The following is an 18,831-nucleotide window of genomic DNA, read 5'->3' as shown; positions in this document are numbered from 1 at the left end:
GGAAAGTACTGAGGCTGTGTACAGGTACAGTGTTAGAGCACAAGGTAGCAAAGTAGTCCATTAAAGAATATGTTGGATCACTTTGGTGAATACTTGTACCGTTTCTGCCCTGGCAGCTGCAGTCAGTTCTAGCTACTGACTTTCTACTTGACTCCTTCCCCAAAGACCCTCTGCTGGTTTCTGTGTTCATTTGATAGGAGATAGTGGGGCTTGTCATAGTATCATGGACAGAACAAGGAGTTGCATTACAGTTAGTTTGAAAAAGAGGATTTCAAAATATGAAGCTTGTTGACCAAAGAATAGCTCGTGATAGATGAGGAATAGTTAAGAATTGACATAATCTCTCTTCTCCATCTATGAAAATGAAAACTGGAAAATATTTCGGGGGAGCAGTGTGGAAGATTGATAGCAGGGTATGAGTAAACCTCACTTATGAAAAGTTTATATTCTTAGTAAACATTGCAAATATCACTTATTTAAAATATGAAGAGTGACAGAATAAGCTGAAACAAGTCCTACAGTAGCTCAGACTTGGAAAAGCTTGATTCAGGAAAGTAAGTTTTTAGAAAAGATCCCTGTGCTTTGGCTAACCAACATGTGAATCTGCCATGAAAAAAAAATTATTATTTTAAAGGCTGAAAATGGTGATGAATATCTGAAGGTGCATTAGGTGCTGCACGAGGTCTCTTGTCCTTACTACCTTATGATTTAATTTTTCACATGAGGTGGAGGGCAGCCAACAGAAGTAGTAATGTGATTATTTTGGATGAGAGTGGTTCTAGCTGTATATAAGCATCTGCACAGTAAAAGTATAACTGAGCTAGTCAGTGTGTTTTTCTAGTTAATAAAGAGAAACAGGCATGCAGAGAACATCATCCCACACACCCTGATTTAGACACGAGCATCTAAAACCACTCTGTCTATGAATAGTTTTAAAATCTATATTAGGTTACAGCGAACCATGTCCTGGTGTACTGATTTTGCTCCATCAGCTAGAAATGGAGTCAAGACAGCCTCAGATTATGCAAATGTTTACATTGTAGATATCTAAAGCTGTCCTATCCTGAAGGACTAAGAAGTGTTTTCTTGGTAATTATTCTTCAGATTGATCAAAAGGTGTTTTCTCAGGAATTATTCTGATTTGCTTCTAAAACAAATGGAAAAACCCACCATCAAATATCCCTTGTTGGGTGTCATATTCCTTGTCAAAATGTTTGCAGAATAGGGGAAATAACCAATTTGTACGCCTTCCCATTCGTTCCTCCTGTGGATTTAGTTGCCAGTTACTCTGTGTTGTATACTTGGGAAGAGCATGCCCGGGGTTGCATTGCGTGGCCAGCAAGCTGGCCTTGGCCTTCCCATCCCTTTTTGCTGCACTGCTTTTGACTTATTCCTGAGAACAAGTGCTGAAACCCTGTCTTTTCAATGACAAGGTTTTCCTGGTAGAAACTTATTTCGGAGAATTCTGTGATAATGATCTGTCATTTTACATGCTTGAAATTGCAACATGAACATCTTTGAACAGTATTTCAATAAGAACAACTACAGAACAGCTCTCTGTCTTGTCAAAAACGCTCTGAGAGTGATCTTTTTCCACATGAGAAAGCCAAATACATCAAGACAGGTAGGATCTTCTACCTTTCTTGTTTTGAAATATGAATAGGCAAGGTATAACCTCTGTGAGTGGAATCCATAGAAGAATTAAAAAAAATAAAAATGAAAGGCCACTCAGTTATTTAAATATCAGGAAGTGTTTTAGAGGTAGAATTTAAAAATATGACTTATCTTATTCAGTGTGGATTTTTGGGCCCAGCTTAACAACTGAAATTAAAATTGAAATATTTGAAGACAGATCTAGTTCAGATGAGCAGATGCTGAGCTGGAAGTGTGTTTCATTAACATGTGATGGGGCAACTTTCACTTCATTCAGATGAACATCCATTACCCTGCTGTTATCCAGGTAGAGAAAGGTCTTTAAAAAAAAAATAATCCCATTACCAAAAATTCTGTATTTTAAATTTCAAATTATTGTCTTGTTTTCTAATTAATGGTAATTTCTGGATAAAATTATAAATTTATATATATGTTGCCATTTCTAACAGGACATGATGCTAGGTCTCCATAGCAATTCATGTAGAACATTGAAAGGTAACTTTCAGTGTGCATGTTTTTACATACTTTTTTTTTTTTTCCCCTGCCTGCTCACCTTCCATAAATGTTTCTTGAAATATAATACAAATGAAGGGTGGGAAGTTCATCATCCTTTTATGAACTTATTAAAACATTCCAGTATGAAGAGTAGAATATACACACAGAACATCTGAGCCGTCTGAAAGGTTCTGAATTCAGACTTAGGTTAGTAGTGTGTTTGAAAAAATAAGAGGGATGGTAGCTCGAATATTTATTAGAAGGTATAGAGAAGATGAAGACTCCGGTTGATCTACTTAATAATTGAAGAGTGCTGGATATATTATAGACCATCTGTGACCTACATAAAATGAACAAGAGGGCCTTCCATGTTCTAGATACCTAGGCAAGAAATATGAAAGAGAATGTCAAAAGATGAACTAACAAATCATATACATAATAAAAATTTGCTATAGTTGATACAGAGAGTAAACAGATTGACTTAAGAGATTACCACACAGACATGAGAAGAAAACTGAAGATTGTTGTTACAAAATGATCTTTTCCAGCCTTTTTTATTTATTACTAGCATATGGCCTAGGAAGACTTTTTGCAACAGATATTTTCTAGCCTGGAGTGGCCTCTAATGGATGTATAACACTGATGGTGTGGAGAAAAGCTTTTTAATAATTTGTGTGACTGTAGTGCTTGTGAAAAATGCTAGACTGACAGTCTAGAAGGCTGGGAGACTGCAGTAATCAGTTCTGATTCACTGAACAGGTATAGCAGGGGCATCAAGGGCATAATCGCTCTGTATTGCTTTTTAATTGTATCCTGAAAATTCTATCTTTTGTTTTTATCTGACTGCCTATTAGTTAATAGTGACAGAGGCTTGCCACTTAACTTCATCCTGGATACTTAGCTCTTACAAATGAGCTTTTGCTGCAGCTAAGCATTTTGTTTAAATTATCAACTTGTATCATAAATTGCAATGGGCTACCAGTAGAAGCAGTGAAGTGGGATACATGGCCAACTGGGAGCCATGGTGACTGGTGACTGACTGACTGGAGCTGTTGCGTGGTAGGCTGGTCTGCTGGTCAACACCTGCTTGGTCTGCCTTTTTCCTTCCCTCCTAGACAAAGCAAAAAGCATTGAGACCTCACTGGTTTTAACCTTGTGGTAGGCATTTTAAGAGACTAGGCTGTGCTATTTGACCACTTAATTTAGCATGTTTTCTGTGCAGCTGTGACCAGAACCAGACCACTTCTTAAGGACTGGGAGAAATAAAGAGTACAGGTGGAGAGAATTAGCATGGCAATATCTCCTTAGCAGAAAAGGAATCTCCTTTTATCACTTCTATGATTAGATTAACACCTACTCAAACCAATATCTTATTCTCATTTCCCATACCAAAAATACCCCAAATTTTAATTCTGCTTGGTGTCTGGAATTCACTTCAGCGAGCCAGACTGCTGTCTGACAAGAGTGAAGCAGTCTCGGTCTGGCTCAGGTTGTAACTGTGGCTGTTGTAACTGCCGTTGTGCTCAGGAACTGGGGATAGCTCGGCGTGTTGGAGTGGTCAGGAAGAAAGGTAGCAAACGTGATAGTAATCATCAGTATAATAGGAGATAAAAAATAATGCTTGAAGTCTTGATATAATTTTCTTGTTAATGGAGGTGTTTATGCAGATACTAAAAAAGACAAATACAAAGGAAAAAGGTTAATTATCTGTACACTGAAACCCAAAGAGGTTTCAGACTGATTGCCCAAAGTTGATGGTGCCTAAAACCTAGAAAAACAGAGCCAAATATAAAAATGATTAATGTAAATGATTTGAATTTATTAGTCACTTATGCTTACCATATTTTTAATAAGCTAAAATGCTAGTCTCTAGTGCAGGTATTTTGTTTCTTTGTGTGGCTGTTTGACCTGAACAGAGAGGAGATTTGAGCCTGATATTTTATTAAAAAACCCAAACAAACCAAATAAAAAACCCCAAACAGCAAAAACCTACCTACATCAGTGAAAAGTCAGGATGAAGTCTTAAATTCAAGCTAACATGCGTAAGTGGAAATGACCCAAAATAAAGCTGTTCAGAGAAAGAAAAATAATTGGAAAGTGCTAACACTTAAAAGAAGATACAGGCATGAAGAGAGGCAAAAATTAAAGGCTAGAATGGAATGACTTGTGAAGAAAGATTAAAGGAAATGAACACGTGTAATTATTACTTATAGCTATCTGTGTGCTTGGTGATCTTCAGATGAAGAGAGATGATCCCTACACTAATTTGGTTAAATAGCTACCAAGGGATGATGAAAATGTCTGAGAGTATTTATAGCCTTCAAGTGCCAAGAAAGGATTCATTCAGAGAAGTCCAAAGAGGTCTAAGAAATAAGATGAGGGGAATCTTAGCTTTGAATACCATAAAACACCCTTTCTGTTGGAGATGTTAAAGTGTGTAATAGTCTCCCCTGAAGTTTTAGAGTAGTGCCCCACTGCTTGAGCTATTGAAAATGACAGTGGACAAAGCATTCAGAAGTAAACTCAAGGAAAGAATTCTGTGTTGGAGGGAGGAGAAAGAATATGACTTAATAGGTGTTTTCCATCTCTTAATTTCTATGATCTCACATAGCATAAATTGACAAAATAAGACTTATGGTACACTAGTGAAGCATAATTTATGTTAATTTGCTTTAGAATAGGCATTAACCTTGATCCTGCTTCAATTCTGCATTAAGCCTTGCCTTTGATACAGTAATCTTAATTAAAACTGAATATTTCATGAGTTAACTCCCTCTGCCTCATAAGCAGAACAATACTCTTATCTGTATTACCTTTAAAAGTGCTATCCACATAAAGTATCTATTGCATCAGATGATAGGCTTGCTTAAAGTCATATTCATATGACTAAAAATACTGAAACTCAGGAATTTAATTTACTTAAAATTAATTAACTCTTATTTTAGAACCAAATTTTAAAAAGCTAGTTAAACAACTTTCCCTGCATGTTGAATTAGGAAATGTTGTACTAATAAATACTATAGTCTTCTGGAAAAAAATAAACCTGCATGAACGAGGAAAAAAGTAAGTATTGGCAGATGTGATATGTGTCAGGTGTGTCATCATGTAACTGTCAATCACTGTCATCTTCATAATACTTTTAACTGGGTTTACTTGGGTAGTAAGAGAAAAGCTGCTCATTTGGATGTTAAATCCTAACATGTTTTAAATAGGAAGAAGCAGGGATTGGAAGCAGGGGGTATGAAAGTTTGGCCATGTATTCTTCATCTCCTAGGTTTTGTGTTGTGTTTTTTTTTTTTTATATTTACTTGTTTTGTAGTGATGTTAGAACAAAAGAGCAGTGTTCTGGAGTAATAGTAGAACTAGCCCTATGCTCCAGACGCACGCTCTCGTGCATACATGCAAGACTCATCCTTAATATAGAGGTACTCTGTAGCTGAAGTCACTGATACAGTATAGGCATGTTCAGATTGCTCGCTGCTCCTAAGTGGAGACATTTGGAAAACTACACTTTCTAGGTTCTGAAAACATGTGCAATTATTTGTCTGTCTTTTTTTTTTTTTTTTTAAATTGTATTTTTAGGTTGTTTACAGCATAATCATAGTTGAGTACCATATATAAAATGACACACAGGCATCAACCTGATCAACTTTTTAGATGACTGATAGGTCAGGACACTTACTGTACATTCCTACAGTGATCAAGATTCAAGGAAAGAAGATGTGATATTAAGTACCAATACTTAAAAATAAATAAATAAAAATATACAACTTAGTCTTAAACTGTAGAAGGCAAGGAAATATTTGATTATCCATTTGGAAAGCCGTTTAATTCGTGTTAAAATTGGCTATCTTTTTCTGAAGTTATTTAATTCCATAGAGAAGTTAAAGTGACAGATTTAATGCATTGGCTGAAAATACAGCTGTGATAAGTTGTAATGTCTGGACTGCATCTTTATTGGATAGTTGACTTTAGTGATGATATTGTTTGTGTCACTGGAATCTTTGCCTATGTCAGGTATTTGGATGGCCCAAGGTAAGTCACCAGTGTTTTTCTTCCGAATATAAGTCTAACCTCCCGGCTAAATAAGATTTGTCAGTCACTTTTCGTCAGTACTTGAGCTACTTCTTTTTCTTTGTCTCAGCTTTTTCTTTGTCAGTTATAAATACCAACTTGCAGCTGTGAAAAAGTGGACATCCACAAATATAACATATATACTGCTATATTTACTTCCCATTCTGAGTACAAGGAGTGTGGCAGTGTATATTTATTGTGAATAATGGTCATATAATTGAAATGGTAAAAAGAGTATTTTTGGGCACAGCTGACTTCTGTCAGTCCATTACATTATTGGATTCTCCTCTTACAGAGAACCTGGAGAACAAATTTGGAAAGGTGAATACATTTATTTGTTGGAGGGAAAAACTAGAAAGCGAATAGTTATTAATACCATATTACATCTGTGGTCCTGCCACTAGGTCTTTATAGGAGAATTATAGCACCTGATCGCAGTGAAGAAAATGAAACTCCCCTCTTTGGTAGCACCCTGTCCATGCTCTGTGCCTGTATCATCTGTGGCACTCTCAAATACAGCATTTCACAGTTACAAAGAATGTGTGGGAATTACCGATGCTTTGTGCGTCCCTGGCACCAGAGGATGTCATGAGGCTGGTTTCAGGGAGCCCTAAGGGTTAAATGCAGTTAAGCCTTTCCCCAGCTTTCTGGGAACCTGGCAGTGGCTTTCTTTCAGTTGCTTTGTAATGAGGGAAACAATACCTGAATTCAGCCTTGGGTTGTGGTGGAGAGGGGGAAGGATTCAGGTTATAGTGTCAGAGGTGTCAGTTGCACTGCGGCGGGTGGTACCAGCAAGTGCTTCACCCTATGGCTGAAAAAAGTGGAATGTTAACAAGGCAAGTCTCAGATAAGACCATATGTATGTAGGGTTTTGTTGTTTTTTAATCCATTTCTCTCTGCTTGTGGTTTTCTTTTTAGTTAAATTAATCATGCTGTTTTGAATAGGCTGCATTCTGCCACTGGGAACTGTAACTCAGGCTCTGGCTGGTGATGAGCCAGCCTAAAAGCAGGGAGACACGTTTTTTTTGTGGATTGCACTCAGGCAGAAGAGCCAGGGGCTTCTCACTTGAAGTAAATAAACACTTAGAGACTAAAAGCTAAGCCCTGAACCTGGATAACGACGACTATCCTCTGAAAAATCTTACAGTGAGGTATTATTTAATTAGTCAAATAAATGGAAGTTACATTTCTAAATTAATAACTGACAGTTTACTTCTGAAGCAGACGATCCTGCATACATTAATAGCTACTGACTGCATTTCATCCTTCGTTTCTTCAACAAGCTACTGCTATTATAGACCACCAGGAAGGTTTGGTCGTAGGAGGCTGCATGGGAATATCATGTTTGTTTTTGTTTTGGTTTGCTATATTTTCTTCTTTCTTTTAAAGAAGGATTTGGTTTAGATCTTTAAAAAAAAATTAAAAAACACACAAAACCCAAACAAAACAACAAAAAAACCCCACCACAAAACAAACTTGAAATGAAGGATAAGCATGTCAGTGTTTAGTTACTGATTTGTTGTACATTGGTCCACATCCAAACATAGTTTTGTCTGGAGCACAGAAGTGGTGGTCAATGGAGTTAAATCCAGCTGGCGGCCGGTCACAAGTGGTGTCCCTCAGGGCTCAGTGTTGGGACCATTTCTGTTTAACATCTTTATTGATGACCTTGATAAGGACATAGAGTGTATCATCAGCAAGTTTGCAGATGACACGAAGCTAAGCGGGAGTGTTGATCTGCATGAGGATAGGGAGGCTCTACAGAGAGACTTGGATAGATTGGACCGATGGGCCAATGCTAATGGAATGTGCTTCAACAAGGGCAAGTGCCGGGTCCTGCAGTTGGGCCACAACAACCCCATGCATCACCACAGGCTTAGGGAAGTGTGGCTGGAGAGGTGCCTGGCAGAAAAGGACCTGGGGGTTCTAATTGACAAGCGGCTGAACATGAGCCAGCAGTGTGCCCAGGTGGCCAAGAGGGCCAATGCCATCCTGGCTTGTATTAGAAATAGTGTGACCAGCAGAAGGAGGGAGGTGACTGTCCCCCTGTACTCAGCACTGGTGGGGCCACGCCTTGAGTACTGCGTCCAGTTCTGGGCACCTCAATATGAGAGAGATATCGAGGTGCTGGAGCGAGTGCAGAGGAGGGCAACGAAGCTGGTGAAGGGCCTGGAGAATAAATCTTATGAGGAGCGATTGAAGGAGCTGGGACTGTTTAGTTTGAGGAAGAGGAGGCTGAGGGGAGACCTCATCACTCTCTACAACTACTTGAAAGGACATTGTAGAGAGGTTGGTGCTGGTCTCTTCTCACAGGTAATTAGCGATAGAACAAGAGGGAATGGGTTCAAGCTGCAGCAGGGTAGGTTTAGGCTGGACATTAGGAGAAAATTCTTCACAGAAAGAGTGGTTAGACACTGGAATACGCCGCCCAGGGAGGTGGTGGAGTCACCATCCCTGAATGTGTTTAAGACTCGTTTAGATGTGGTGTTAAGGGATATGGTGTAAGGGAGAACTTTGTAGAGTGGAGCTGATGGTTGGACTCGATGATCCCAAGGGTCTTTTCCAACCTAAATGATTCTATGATTCTATGATTCATTGAGGATAACTGATAAGGCTGCCCCATCCAAGTACTTAATATATTTGAGTGTGGTGATCTTTAACATGTACCTTATATTCACAGTATCTGCTTTTCAGATTGCTATTTCATTTCTTGAGTATCTTGTAGCTTGGTTTCCTAAGGAAACAGGCTCAATTGTATATCTATCAGTTCTTTCACCCTGTTTATATCCTTTACACCTTTTCTTAGTTTATCTAGTTCTGGCTGAAATTGACAGGCACAAGTTTCAAAGCCATTCACTCTACAAATCTAATGACAGTTGGTGTCCATGTTCATACCTTCTGTTCAGGAGACTCTTTAGCACATGCGCAGGTTGTTTTTCTGTTTGACCTGGTGCTGGCCATTTAGCAAGGACCTAACCAAGACCCAGGCACGGGGTGTGGAGCATCTTCTGCTGAGAGCTGGAGGGAGCAGGAGGAGCAGAAGGTCTATGGAGTGTAAAGGGATGTAGTGAGAAACTGGAAGGAGCTGCTGCTTTACTCAATACTGGTGAGTACCACAGCTGGAGTATTTTGTCCAGTCTGGGTTCCCCAGTACAAGAGAGACATGGACATACAGAGAGAATCCAGTGAAAGGCTTGCGAAAGGCCAATGAAATCAGGTGATAAAGGAACTGGAGCATCTTTCCTGTGGGGAAGGGCTGAAAGAGCTGAGACCCTTTAACCTGAAAAGGAGAAGGCTCAGGGATTTTATCAATGTATATAAATACCTGGAGGGAGGGTGCAGTAAGGACAGAGCCAGGCTCTTCTCGGTACCCAGTGACAGGCCAGAGGCAACGGGCACAAACTGAAGCACAGAAAGTTCCCTCTGAACATCAGGAAACACTTTCTTACTGTGGGGTTGACTGAGTGCTGGCACAGGTTGCCCAGAGCAGTGGTGGAGTCTCCATCCTTGGTGATATTCAAAAGCCATTTTGGCATGGTCCTGGGCAGCCTGGAGTAGGTGGCCCTACTTGAGCAGGGGGGTAGGACCAGATGACCTGCAGAGATCTCTGCCAACTTCAGCCATTCTGTGATTCTGAGTTGTTAGGGGAATAGAAGTAGCTGAGGTTTTAAGAGACATGGGCAGAGAGGTGTTTGAGGTTTTTGCCTTGGGAAAAGTTTATGGATAAAAGTCTCCCTCACAAAAAAAAATTATTTAAGTCTATTTAAATATTAAATGTTTTATCACTTAAGTTTAATCATGTTAAGCATTTTTAATATACTGAAGTTCTGTACCCCAAAATGTGCAGGTTTTGTATAAAGCAAATGAAGGCTTTGTGGAGAGCTTCTAGCCAGAGAGGCTGCTATTTCAGATACTGTTCCAGTCAATGATGTGTATTTTTTGGCACATGCTAATGTTTTTATCAACTTGTTTTAAGTCAGACCATAAGGCTTTCAGAACATACCACTACAGAAAAATGTTGCTTTATAGTTATACAGCAATGTTTTTACTTCTAATGGCATTAGTTTATTATGAAGTATTAGCTTTATCATGCGTTTCAGGCAAAAGGTGTCATTACTGTTCTTCTCTTGGAGGATACGGTACTTGAATGGTCATTATTAATTTGAAATATAACAAGCTTTAAATAAAACTTTTCAACTAGCACGTGGGCTAAACCTTCCTGTGAGCAACCAGCCGAGACATGCGTATACAGGAAAAATAAATTGCAATATGATGGCTTTTGTTGGGCGTATTTGTCCTTATTGTTTGGTTGCTTGTTAAATACTTTATATGCTCAGCCGAATCCCCAGTGGTCACTTACTTTCTCTTCTTCAAGGAAAAAAAACCCGAAAGTCACCACTGCCTCTGTGTGAATTATACTTGAACTGGAAAAAAAAAAGTGTCCATATAAAAAGTACTGACAAATGCAAAACCTAAATTATTGTAAAATAAGACATTATTTATATCTCTTCTACAGTTACAACACTCTTGGGATTTAACTGTTTGACTGCTGTATGCAAAGCATACATCGCTGGTGGTTTTGTTTTAATGTTCCCTAAGATGGAAAGCAGCTAGTTGCCGTATTTATGAAGTGAAATTCTGGTATTGGTTGTTGAGGGCTTTGTGGAAAGAGAGGGGGCATTCACCTGCAGCTAAGAGTAGCCTTTTATTAAATTTTACCAGTTCAACTACTGGAATTATATTTTCATTGCCTGTAAGAGCCTCATAGGGAGGTACTAAATATATTTAATAGTATATGTGTGTGTGTATTTGTGAAGGAGTTACCATTACAGTATACATTTCAGAATCAAGATGAGTTGTATTTGGATGGTTTGGAGAGTTCTAGCTCTGTGAAGACAGCTTGATGAATTAAGATTTTGCACAACTGGTATTGTATGTGTGCCCATGTAAATTGTTCCTAGTAACTGAAAAAATCTACCAAGAAAGAGCCAAAATTAGCTGCATTCTTTGTTGCTGAAGTTGGATGAGAGTAGTCTTATTTCTGCTCTTTAAGTTGTTCAGGATTGTAAATGGACCAAAAAAGTGAAGAAGGTGTTTGGCAAATGAGATTATCTTTTTAAACAGTACTTTCAAGTTACTTCTTAAAAGTGATCTCTTAAAAACATGGATTTTATTTGTCCCAGACATGTTGTTTTGCCTATCCTCTAACTGTGAACAAAAGATTGCATTCATTCTCTAACGTTTTATATCAGACAGGCAGATCCACTGCAAATGAAGTAAAAATATCAGAAGTGGAAGTAAAATAGGAATATTTGTCCAACTTATATGTACATATTATTAGTTTTATCTCTCAGACTGCAGGATAATACTGTTATTTTTGGTAAAGCAGAGTTTTGTAGAAATCATTGCCTGCTTTGCTAGGAATGTGATTTTTCTTGACAGTGTCACATAAACATGTTTGTTGATATCCGTAAGTATCTACATACAATTTTATTTCTCTTTGAGAAAACTGAGTCTTGTATAATACATATTCACTATGTGAAAAACCTCCCCCACTGCTTCCAAAATGTTAGAGCTGAGCACAGGGATTTAGCCATACAACTTCTATTGAGATTAATTGGATTTGTATGGCTAAATCCATGCAGTTCTTCTGAAAATATTACGGTCCCTTGTCTATAAAATACAACTATATGTTCACAAACATAGTATCACAAAGAATATTTGGACAGAACAGTAAAATCAGGTTTAATTTATGTTTGGACATGAATAACTTTTGGTTTACTATAAATGTAAGGGTTCCTGTTTAAGTATACTGAGTGAATACTAAGCATGTGCTGTGCTTGCCTTAGGGCTTCATTTTTTTTAAACGCGTGAAGCATTTACATAGGACTCTTCTGTACTTAACTCAGGAGGGGGAAGAGCATTTCTGATTCATTAATCCCTTTTTTCTTTTTGTAAGTAACCGGGTCCTTCACATCATGCACTCAAGAGGTGTAAAATATACAAAGAAGTGGGAGGGACAAGCAAAATGATGCCTGGCTTGCTATAATGTATAAACTCAAAATCTATTTCTCTTTGCAAGGAAAAATAGCAAGGGGAAGAAGGGCAGCACTGAATTTTCTCAATGTGCTTGCATGATATGCAGGTTTGGGATAATTGTTTTCTCTCTTGTTCAATAAAGTGAGTTGTTACCATGGTAGCATTCATATTGCACAATTTCTCAGTTATAAAATAAATTGAGAACAGTTTTAGAGACAGAAAACTCTTTGTATGAAGGTTTTTTCTGTTAGGGTAGATTTTTTTAGTGCAAAATTGCGTCTTAGAAACACAGTTTCTGAGGTTGGGGTCTTAAAATTATTCTTGAGATCGGGAAGTCTCAGTACACTTCCCAGATAAAATCAGTCAGGTTTCAATGACATGTAATGCTTCGGCAGGACAAGATGTGCAAGGACAGAGATAGTTTGGGGGATTTGGTTTTGAACACTGGTTAAGTTGGAGGAGATCTGCGCCGCTACTTTTGAGAATGTTACTTCTGGTAGTAAAATGGAATGCAGCAATTAAGAGGGTACAGGCTGCCAGGCACCTGAAAGAAGTAGCGTGGTTGTCCTGATCCAGTAAGTAACTCCTGGCAGTAGGCACCTAGCCTGTGCTCTGCTTTTAATGTGTCGTCTTGGGCAAGAAGTGTTGAGAACCTCTTGCAAAGCAAGAGTCTGAGTCTTCAGTGGCAGAGAGGGAAAGGCCTCCAGTGGAAGCGTTTTCAAGAGAGTATACCCTAGACAATGTTTTGGTCTGTGCTGCTTGAGTTTCTCTTACTGAGGAACAGCAGACACCAGCAATTCCTGGTGTTGGTTCTTGATTGCTTGGTTCTTTGATAGGGTTTTTGGTTTGGTTTTTTTTTGACATTTATTGACTGCCGTGCAGATTCTGGTATGGAGGGATTAAAATGTATTTGAGGCATACTTCTGTCTCTGTTTACTGAAAAGATTCCAGAAGATAGCCTTGGGAACTACTGGAGAGAGTCCAGCGTAGGGCAACAAAGATGATTGAGGGATTGGAGCATCTCCCTTATGGTGAAAGGCTGAGAGAGCTGGGACTCTTTAGCCTGGAGAAGAGAAGGCTGAGGGGAGACCTTAGTAACGTTTACAAGTATCTAAAGGGTGGGTTTAAGGAGGATGGAGCCAGACTCTTTTCAGTGGTTCCCAGTACCAGTGGTACCCCAGGACGAGGGGTGACGGGCACAAGCTGGAACATAGGAAGTTCTGATCAAATATGAGAAAAAACTTCTTTAAGTTGAGGGTGACAGAGCACTGGAACAGGCTGCCCAGGGAGGTTGTGGAGTCCCCTTCTCTGGAGACTTTCAAGACCCGCCTGGATGCAGCCCTGAGGGATGTGCTCTAGGCAATCCTGCTCTAGCAGGGGAGTTGGACTAGATGATCTCTAGAGGTCCCTTCCAACTCTGAAATTCTGTGATTGTGTGAACTCCTTATCTGTTACATAAAGCTTATGTGAAAGGACTCCAAGGAGGTGGAAGAGTGTTCAGGATATAGCACTGTCGATTGGAATGACAAGCAGCTTTTCATCAGACCCTAGCAGTGTATTTGCTAATTCATAACTGCTTCCCCTCTGTTTCTTCAGTTTTGTTTTTCTCCTGCATTTTCTCGCTACAGTAGGCAAATAGCGGTATTAGTAGGAAGGTGTCTGTCTTTCATCCGTGAGATCAAAAAGCTTCATTGATTGCTTGATTCTTTGCTGCTTTTTTGCACCTTTCCATTGATCTCTTATATGGATTTTTCAGAGTTTGGTGATCAATATAGTACTTTTGAGGGGATTAAGCCTCTTTATGTTGATTTAATTTAACATTAAAAAAAAGCAGATTTATGAACATTGAATATTACAGAAAAATCTTTGCACAATGATTGTTCAAAGAATACAGTGGCAATCAAAACCATCAACTGCAAAAATAAATATGTTAATTAGTCATGGAAACCTGAGAAATTATATATCTTGATTGCATTGTGTTCCACTGAAACTGAAATAAGACACCTTCTGTTGGTTCTTTTATGCTTTTGATCCATTCCTGAATTACATGAAAATTGCACATTTCTATTTTAGACTCTTTTGTTCCCTAAATGATTTGTGATGATACAGGAGCCATATATTCAATGTTTACTAACCATACAAATCTTAACTCCATCTATATAGAAGATGTTTTTAAGAATCTAAGGGGGCGTTGTGTCTTTGAATGTTTCTGTCCATCTAAATGGTATTATCCTTGAATGCCGTAAAAGCAGGAGAAGTTCTAATTGGCTCTGTACTGTTCCTAAGCAATGCTTCCCTTTTACAGGAATTTAACTGGCACAGTCATTTAGTCACATAGTCACTTCTCCAAAGAATGAAACAGTCCCGCTAGATTGCTTGAAGTGTAATCATATTTGATAGAAAATTTCTCTTTCCCCATTCCAACCTGACCATTCCCTTCCTGCGTACCGCTTCTCCACAGACACGGTGCAGCTGAATTAATTGACCAGCGCAGTGGGTGTGTGTGCCAGGACACTGGTTCGCTGCTGCATTGTTGCCTTGGTTGGCTGATGACTTTTTTACCCAACACGTGTGCTTGCCAAACATGTGAGTGTCAAAATCTCTTTTTCTCCAGGTTAGAAAAATGAAGTAATAGCAGTACAACCGTAGAATTTCACAGTTGTGTTAAAGGTTGATGGAAACGGCAAAAAAGGGTTGTGTTTGAAGAACAAGGTTTTTTCCTTTCCAGTTAATCGCCGACAGATGATGTTTCATGCTCTTTATCTGATAAGACCAAGTATAACTGAATAAAAGATGGAAAACTGGTAGTTAGGACCACTTTGCAGGATCATCTATGCAAGGGGTATAAAGCTATTTATAGATATCTTTTGCAATTGCATCTAAGATGTATTTAATGGGTCAATGAACTTAAATTTTTAATATTTTATGACTTATCAATTCATGGATGACTGAAAGCTTTACTTTCTGTAGAATGGCTAATACACATGGATGTTATAAATTTATAGCCTCTATTGTAGTGTATCTAAACTTAAATTATACATTTTTTTAAAATAAAACCAAAATTTCTCACTGTACATTACAACTATCAGCTTTGTGCCATTACAGTAGGGTTTCATTGGTTTTCAAGAAGCTAGAGGGGTGAATTGATTTCCTCAGTGACAGTCTTCATCCTGGTCTTTCTCTTGCTCCTGGCAGGACCAAACTGCCAGATTTACTGAATCGGAGCAGAATATTCTCCTTGAGGGCAAATATTTGGTTTGCTGGGACACTCTGAGAGGGAAGATTCCAAATCTGCTCTTTATCCCACCTGTGGGAAAAGCAACTTTGCCGAGTTCTCTCTTCCCTTGTGCCTGTGTGGTGACAGCCGGCCAACCTGGAACTCGTGTTCATCCTTGGTGTTTTGTCTATTCTATTAAGGGTACCTGTGAACAAAGGTACACCAATGCAAACTTAAATGTCCTCATTTTTTTAGGGAAGATTTTGAACAGAGTGACTGTTCCTCTTGATTGCTGTTATATGACCTTTGTTTGTAACTGTTGGCTTGTCCAGGATCCAACATCACATATGAAATCAAGTTCTAATTATTGTCTTATATGAAAGTACATGCCTTGAATCAGATTTTTTTTTTTTTCATCTCCCCTGTTTGCTGGTCTAGAACCTAGTGTGACTCAGTGCCGTATCACTGAGAGCTAGGCATTGTTGTTTCTAATTTCTTGGCGTTTATGTGCAGCCTCGTAATACATTTCTCCTCCGATGTGTTGATTAGGTGCATTAACATCACAATTCCACAGTCTTTTTAGTTCCAGTTTGACATACAAGAACAACATGAAATGTCGTATTTCAAGAGGTCAGATCCATATGTGTGAACAATTTTATACCTAATTACTGAAGTCACTGAAATGAAGATTACTGGGAGCCAGTTGTGTATGTCAGGGAATTTCTTTTGCTTACAATTTTACTATACTCTTTCCTAAGCATCCTTTGCTGGTCCTTTCAAGAGACAGCATGCTGTGCCAGGAGGAGGCTTTGTTTTGTACCAGTATGATGTACGTGTGTACTTTAGTGATCAATTCAAGTTGTTTCTATTTTTATTTTTGTTACCATTTGTTCCAATTACGGAACCACTAAAATGTGCAGTTTTATGTAGTCACAATGAATATAGTGTTGATTGCAGCCTTCTGCAATGCTTCTCATGAGTAGTTGGGATGCAGAGTGGAGAGTGTAAAGATTTGGTTTAGTAATCTCAAAATACACGTATCTTTAAATTGTCATTTTTCGGAGCCAGATGCCCACTTCAGCCAACAGTGTATTTTACCATTTGTCTGGCCTTGTGAGTAAAGTGTCTGATTTTTGCATTTCAGAAGTATTTGGGTCAAATCTTCCTGGAGTGTTTGTTTCAATTAAAAATTCTTAATATCTTATTTCTTTATACAAGATTTGGATCAATATCCTTTCAACACTTAATTACCATAATAATCCAAAAATAGACTGCAGTTAAGCCACATTGAAAATCTTTTTCTTTCTTGGAGAAAGCAAGGTAGTTTAGTCTCAGAAGATACTCACAAACATCTGATTATGAGAAGTCTCCTTTAATTTCATTATTTCTGCTCATGACATATACAGAGTACTGATTTTTGTCCTCAGGACAGGTTAGAGATCCTAATTGCTTTAATTACTTTTGAAACACAAAATTATATTTGCAAAGAGGAAGTCCTTCCTGTAGCAGTAGAGGGCTAGTAACTCTGTGTATACACTTCTATATTTTACGGAGATAACATTAAAAATTTAGAGGCCTTCTGTGAATGTATTGAGTCCTATCAGTATCACAGATACTTGGTAGTATTTTTAAGGTTACTTTTATCTGTTCTTGATAGAACTTACCTGGCAATATCTAGAAATGCTGCCATTGTGGGTCAGAAGTGTTATAAATGAAGGACCCAAAAAACCAGGTGAAAATTTTCTAGATTTGGGGATTTAAGGTTATACACTTGGTCAGTTGCACAAAGGTTTGCTTCTGGAAAACAGTCTTCGTGTCGCCTTCCTCACCTTCTAAAAAACACTTGGAACCTGAGACCTCTGATGCAGAAATGAATCGGAGGGTGGCAGGAAGATACTTCTGTTGGCTGCTTATTGCCTCTGCCTTGAAAAATAGCCAGCCTTCGTCTGGTGTCCACTTTTTGAAGCTACCTGACTTAAGTAATCAAATTAACTGTAAACATCATTCCCCAAGTGTTTCTTTGACCATCTGTTACCATTGTCGGTTGCTCTGGTTTCAAAGAATGAAACAGAAAGGCGAGTATTTTTGAATTATCTGTCTGTGATTCATATCTGTAGGCCTTCTGCTTAGGATTGCCTTTCCCAGGTCATTACGGAGTAAATTAGATGCATGCACCTCCAACAGATTGCAAGTACATTCAGGCCTTGTTTTTTGCATGTTTTGGAGGATCAAAATAAACTTCCCCATGATCAATTCCAGCAGTCTTAAGAAATTTCTGAAAAGATTTCCAAATATATCCTCAGGTACTGAAAATTGTTTGATCCTCACAGAAAATACTATGTTTAGCAAATTTCTGTCATGTCTTTCAGGGCATTATGAAGTACTCTGATTGATCCTCAGAGTGAGGAAACTGACTCAGAAATACTGATTTATCCATGCATCACTCTGTAGAGGTTTTTTAATACTTTTTTTTTTAAATTGATGAGCACAGTGAGGCAAAAATTGTTGTGAATTGCCTTTTATTTTCCTTTTTCTCCTTAGGCAAAATGATTAATGCTGAAGTAAATGTGCTAAGAGAAAAAAGGGGCATTTTCCTAATTTATATAGTGCATAAAAATAATGAAGAGAAAGGAAATTCATTAATACTTTGAAAAATTCCTTTAATAATAGTTCCAAAATGAATAAATTATTGAACTGCTTTTAAAAAGAGATGTTACTGTAACAGTGAGGGGGCAGGGCTAATCTATGCGAATGCTTTTGAGATACTGAGAAGTTTTCCAGAACATGGTGGGGGAAGATGGATTTTCATAATTTTTTTTTTTTTCTTTAAAGACTGCAGAGTATGGAGAGAATACAGTAATTAGTAGTGACAGAGCCCTTGCAGAGACCCAAGAGAAGGGTAAAGGGGAAACACAAGGTGGTAGGATGTAGAAGGTGCAGAGGATATCCTTTACCTTTGGTGAATGCATTTTAACAGCCGTATTAAGTCAGACCAAAAGTGGTTTTACCCACTGTATTACACAGTAAAACTGTCTGACTACTTCCGATTAATATCAGACATACAGGAAAAATATGAGACTGGGAAGCAGAGGATGAGCTTAGTCTGGTATCTGTTACAGCTTCTTATTACCTGTGGCTTAAATGCTTGCCATGGAGTTGATGTTCTTTGCATTTAGCAGCCTGTGGTTGTATTTCCTTCCACAGATATGCCTAGTTGCTTTCCGAACTCCACCAAACCCTCCACTGCCTCACTGAATTTTAAGTCGCAAAGTGTGTTGCTGATAAACTACAAATTTGGATGAAGAAATACCTCTTTCTGGGTTTCTTGTTTGCTTTTTTAAATTGTCTTTTTA

General features: G+C 38.4%; 1 protein-coding gene across 5 annotated transcripts in view; it reads left to right on the top strand.

Annotated features, from left to right (window-relative positions):
* The window catches only part of ORC5 (origin recognition complex subunit 5), a 73,514-nt gene that overhangs the window by 41,718 nt on the left and 12,965 nt on the right, over nt 1-18,831 (top strand). Inside the window, exon 15 of one of the 5 annotated variants that reach the window (XM_074574706.1) lies at nt 14,723-14,847. The exons of the other annotated variants lie outside the window; for them this stretch is intronic. Coding sequence (XP_074430807.1) covers nt 14,723-14,737 — 15 coding nt within the window. The 3' untranslated portion in view covers nt 14,738-14,847. Of the gene's footprint in view, nt 1-14,722; nt 14,848-18,831 lie in introns of those variants that run through there. 5 annotated transcript variants of the gene reach the window in all.

The sequence above is a fragment of the Larus michahellis genome, chromosome 1 (assembly GCF_964199755.1).
Source record: "Larus michahellis chromosome 1, bLarMic1.1, whole genome shotgun sequence".
Taxonomy (NCBI): domain Eukaryota; kingdom Metazoa; phylum Chordata; class Aves; order Charadriiformes; family Laridae; genus Larus; species Larus michahellis.
Note: the sequence above shows the minus strand (reverse complement) of the source record. Positions and strands in the feature narration are given on the sequence as shown.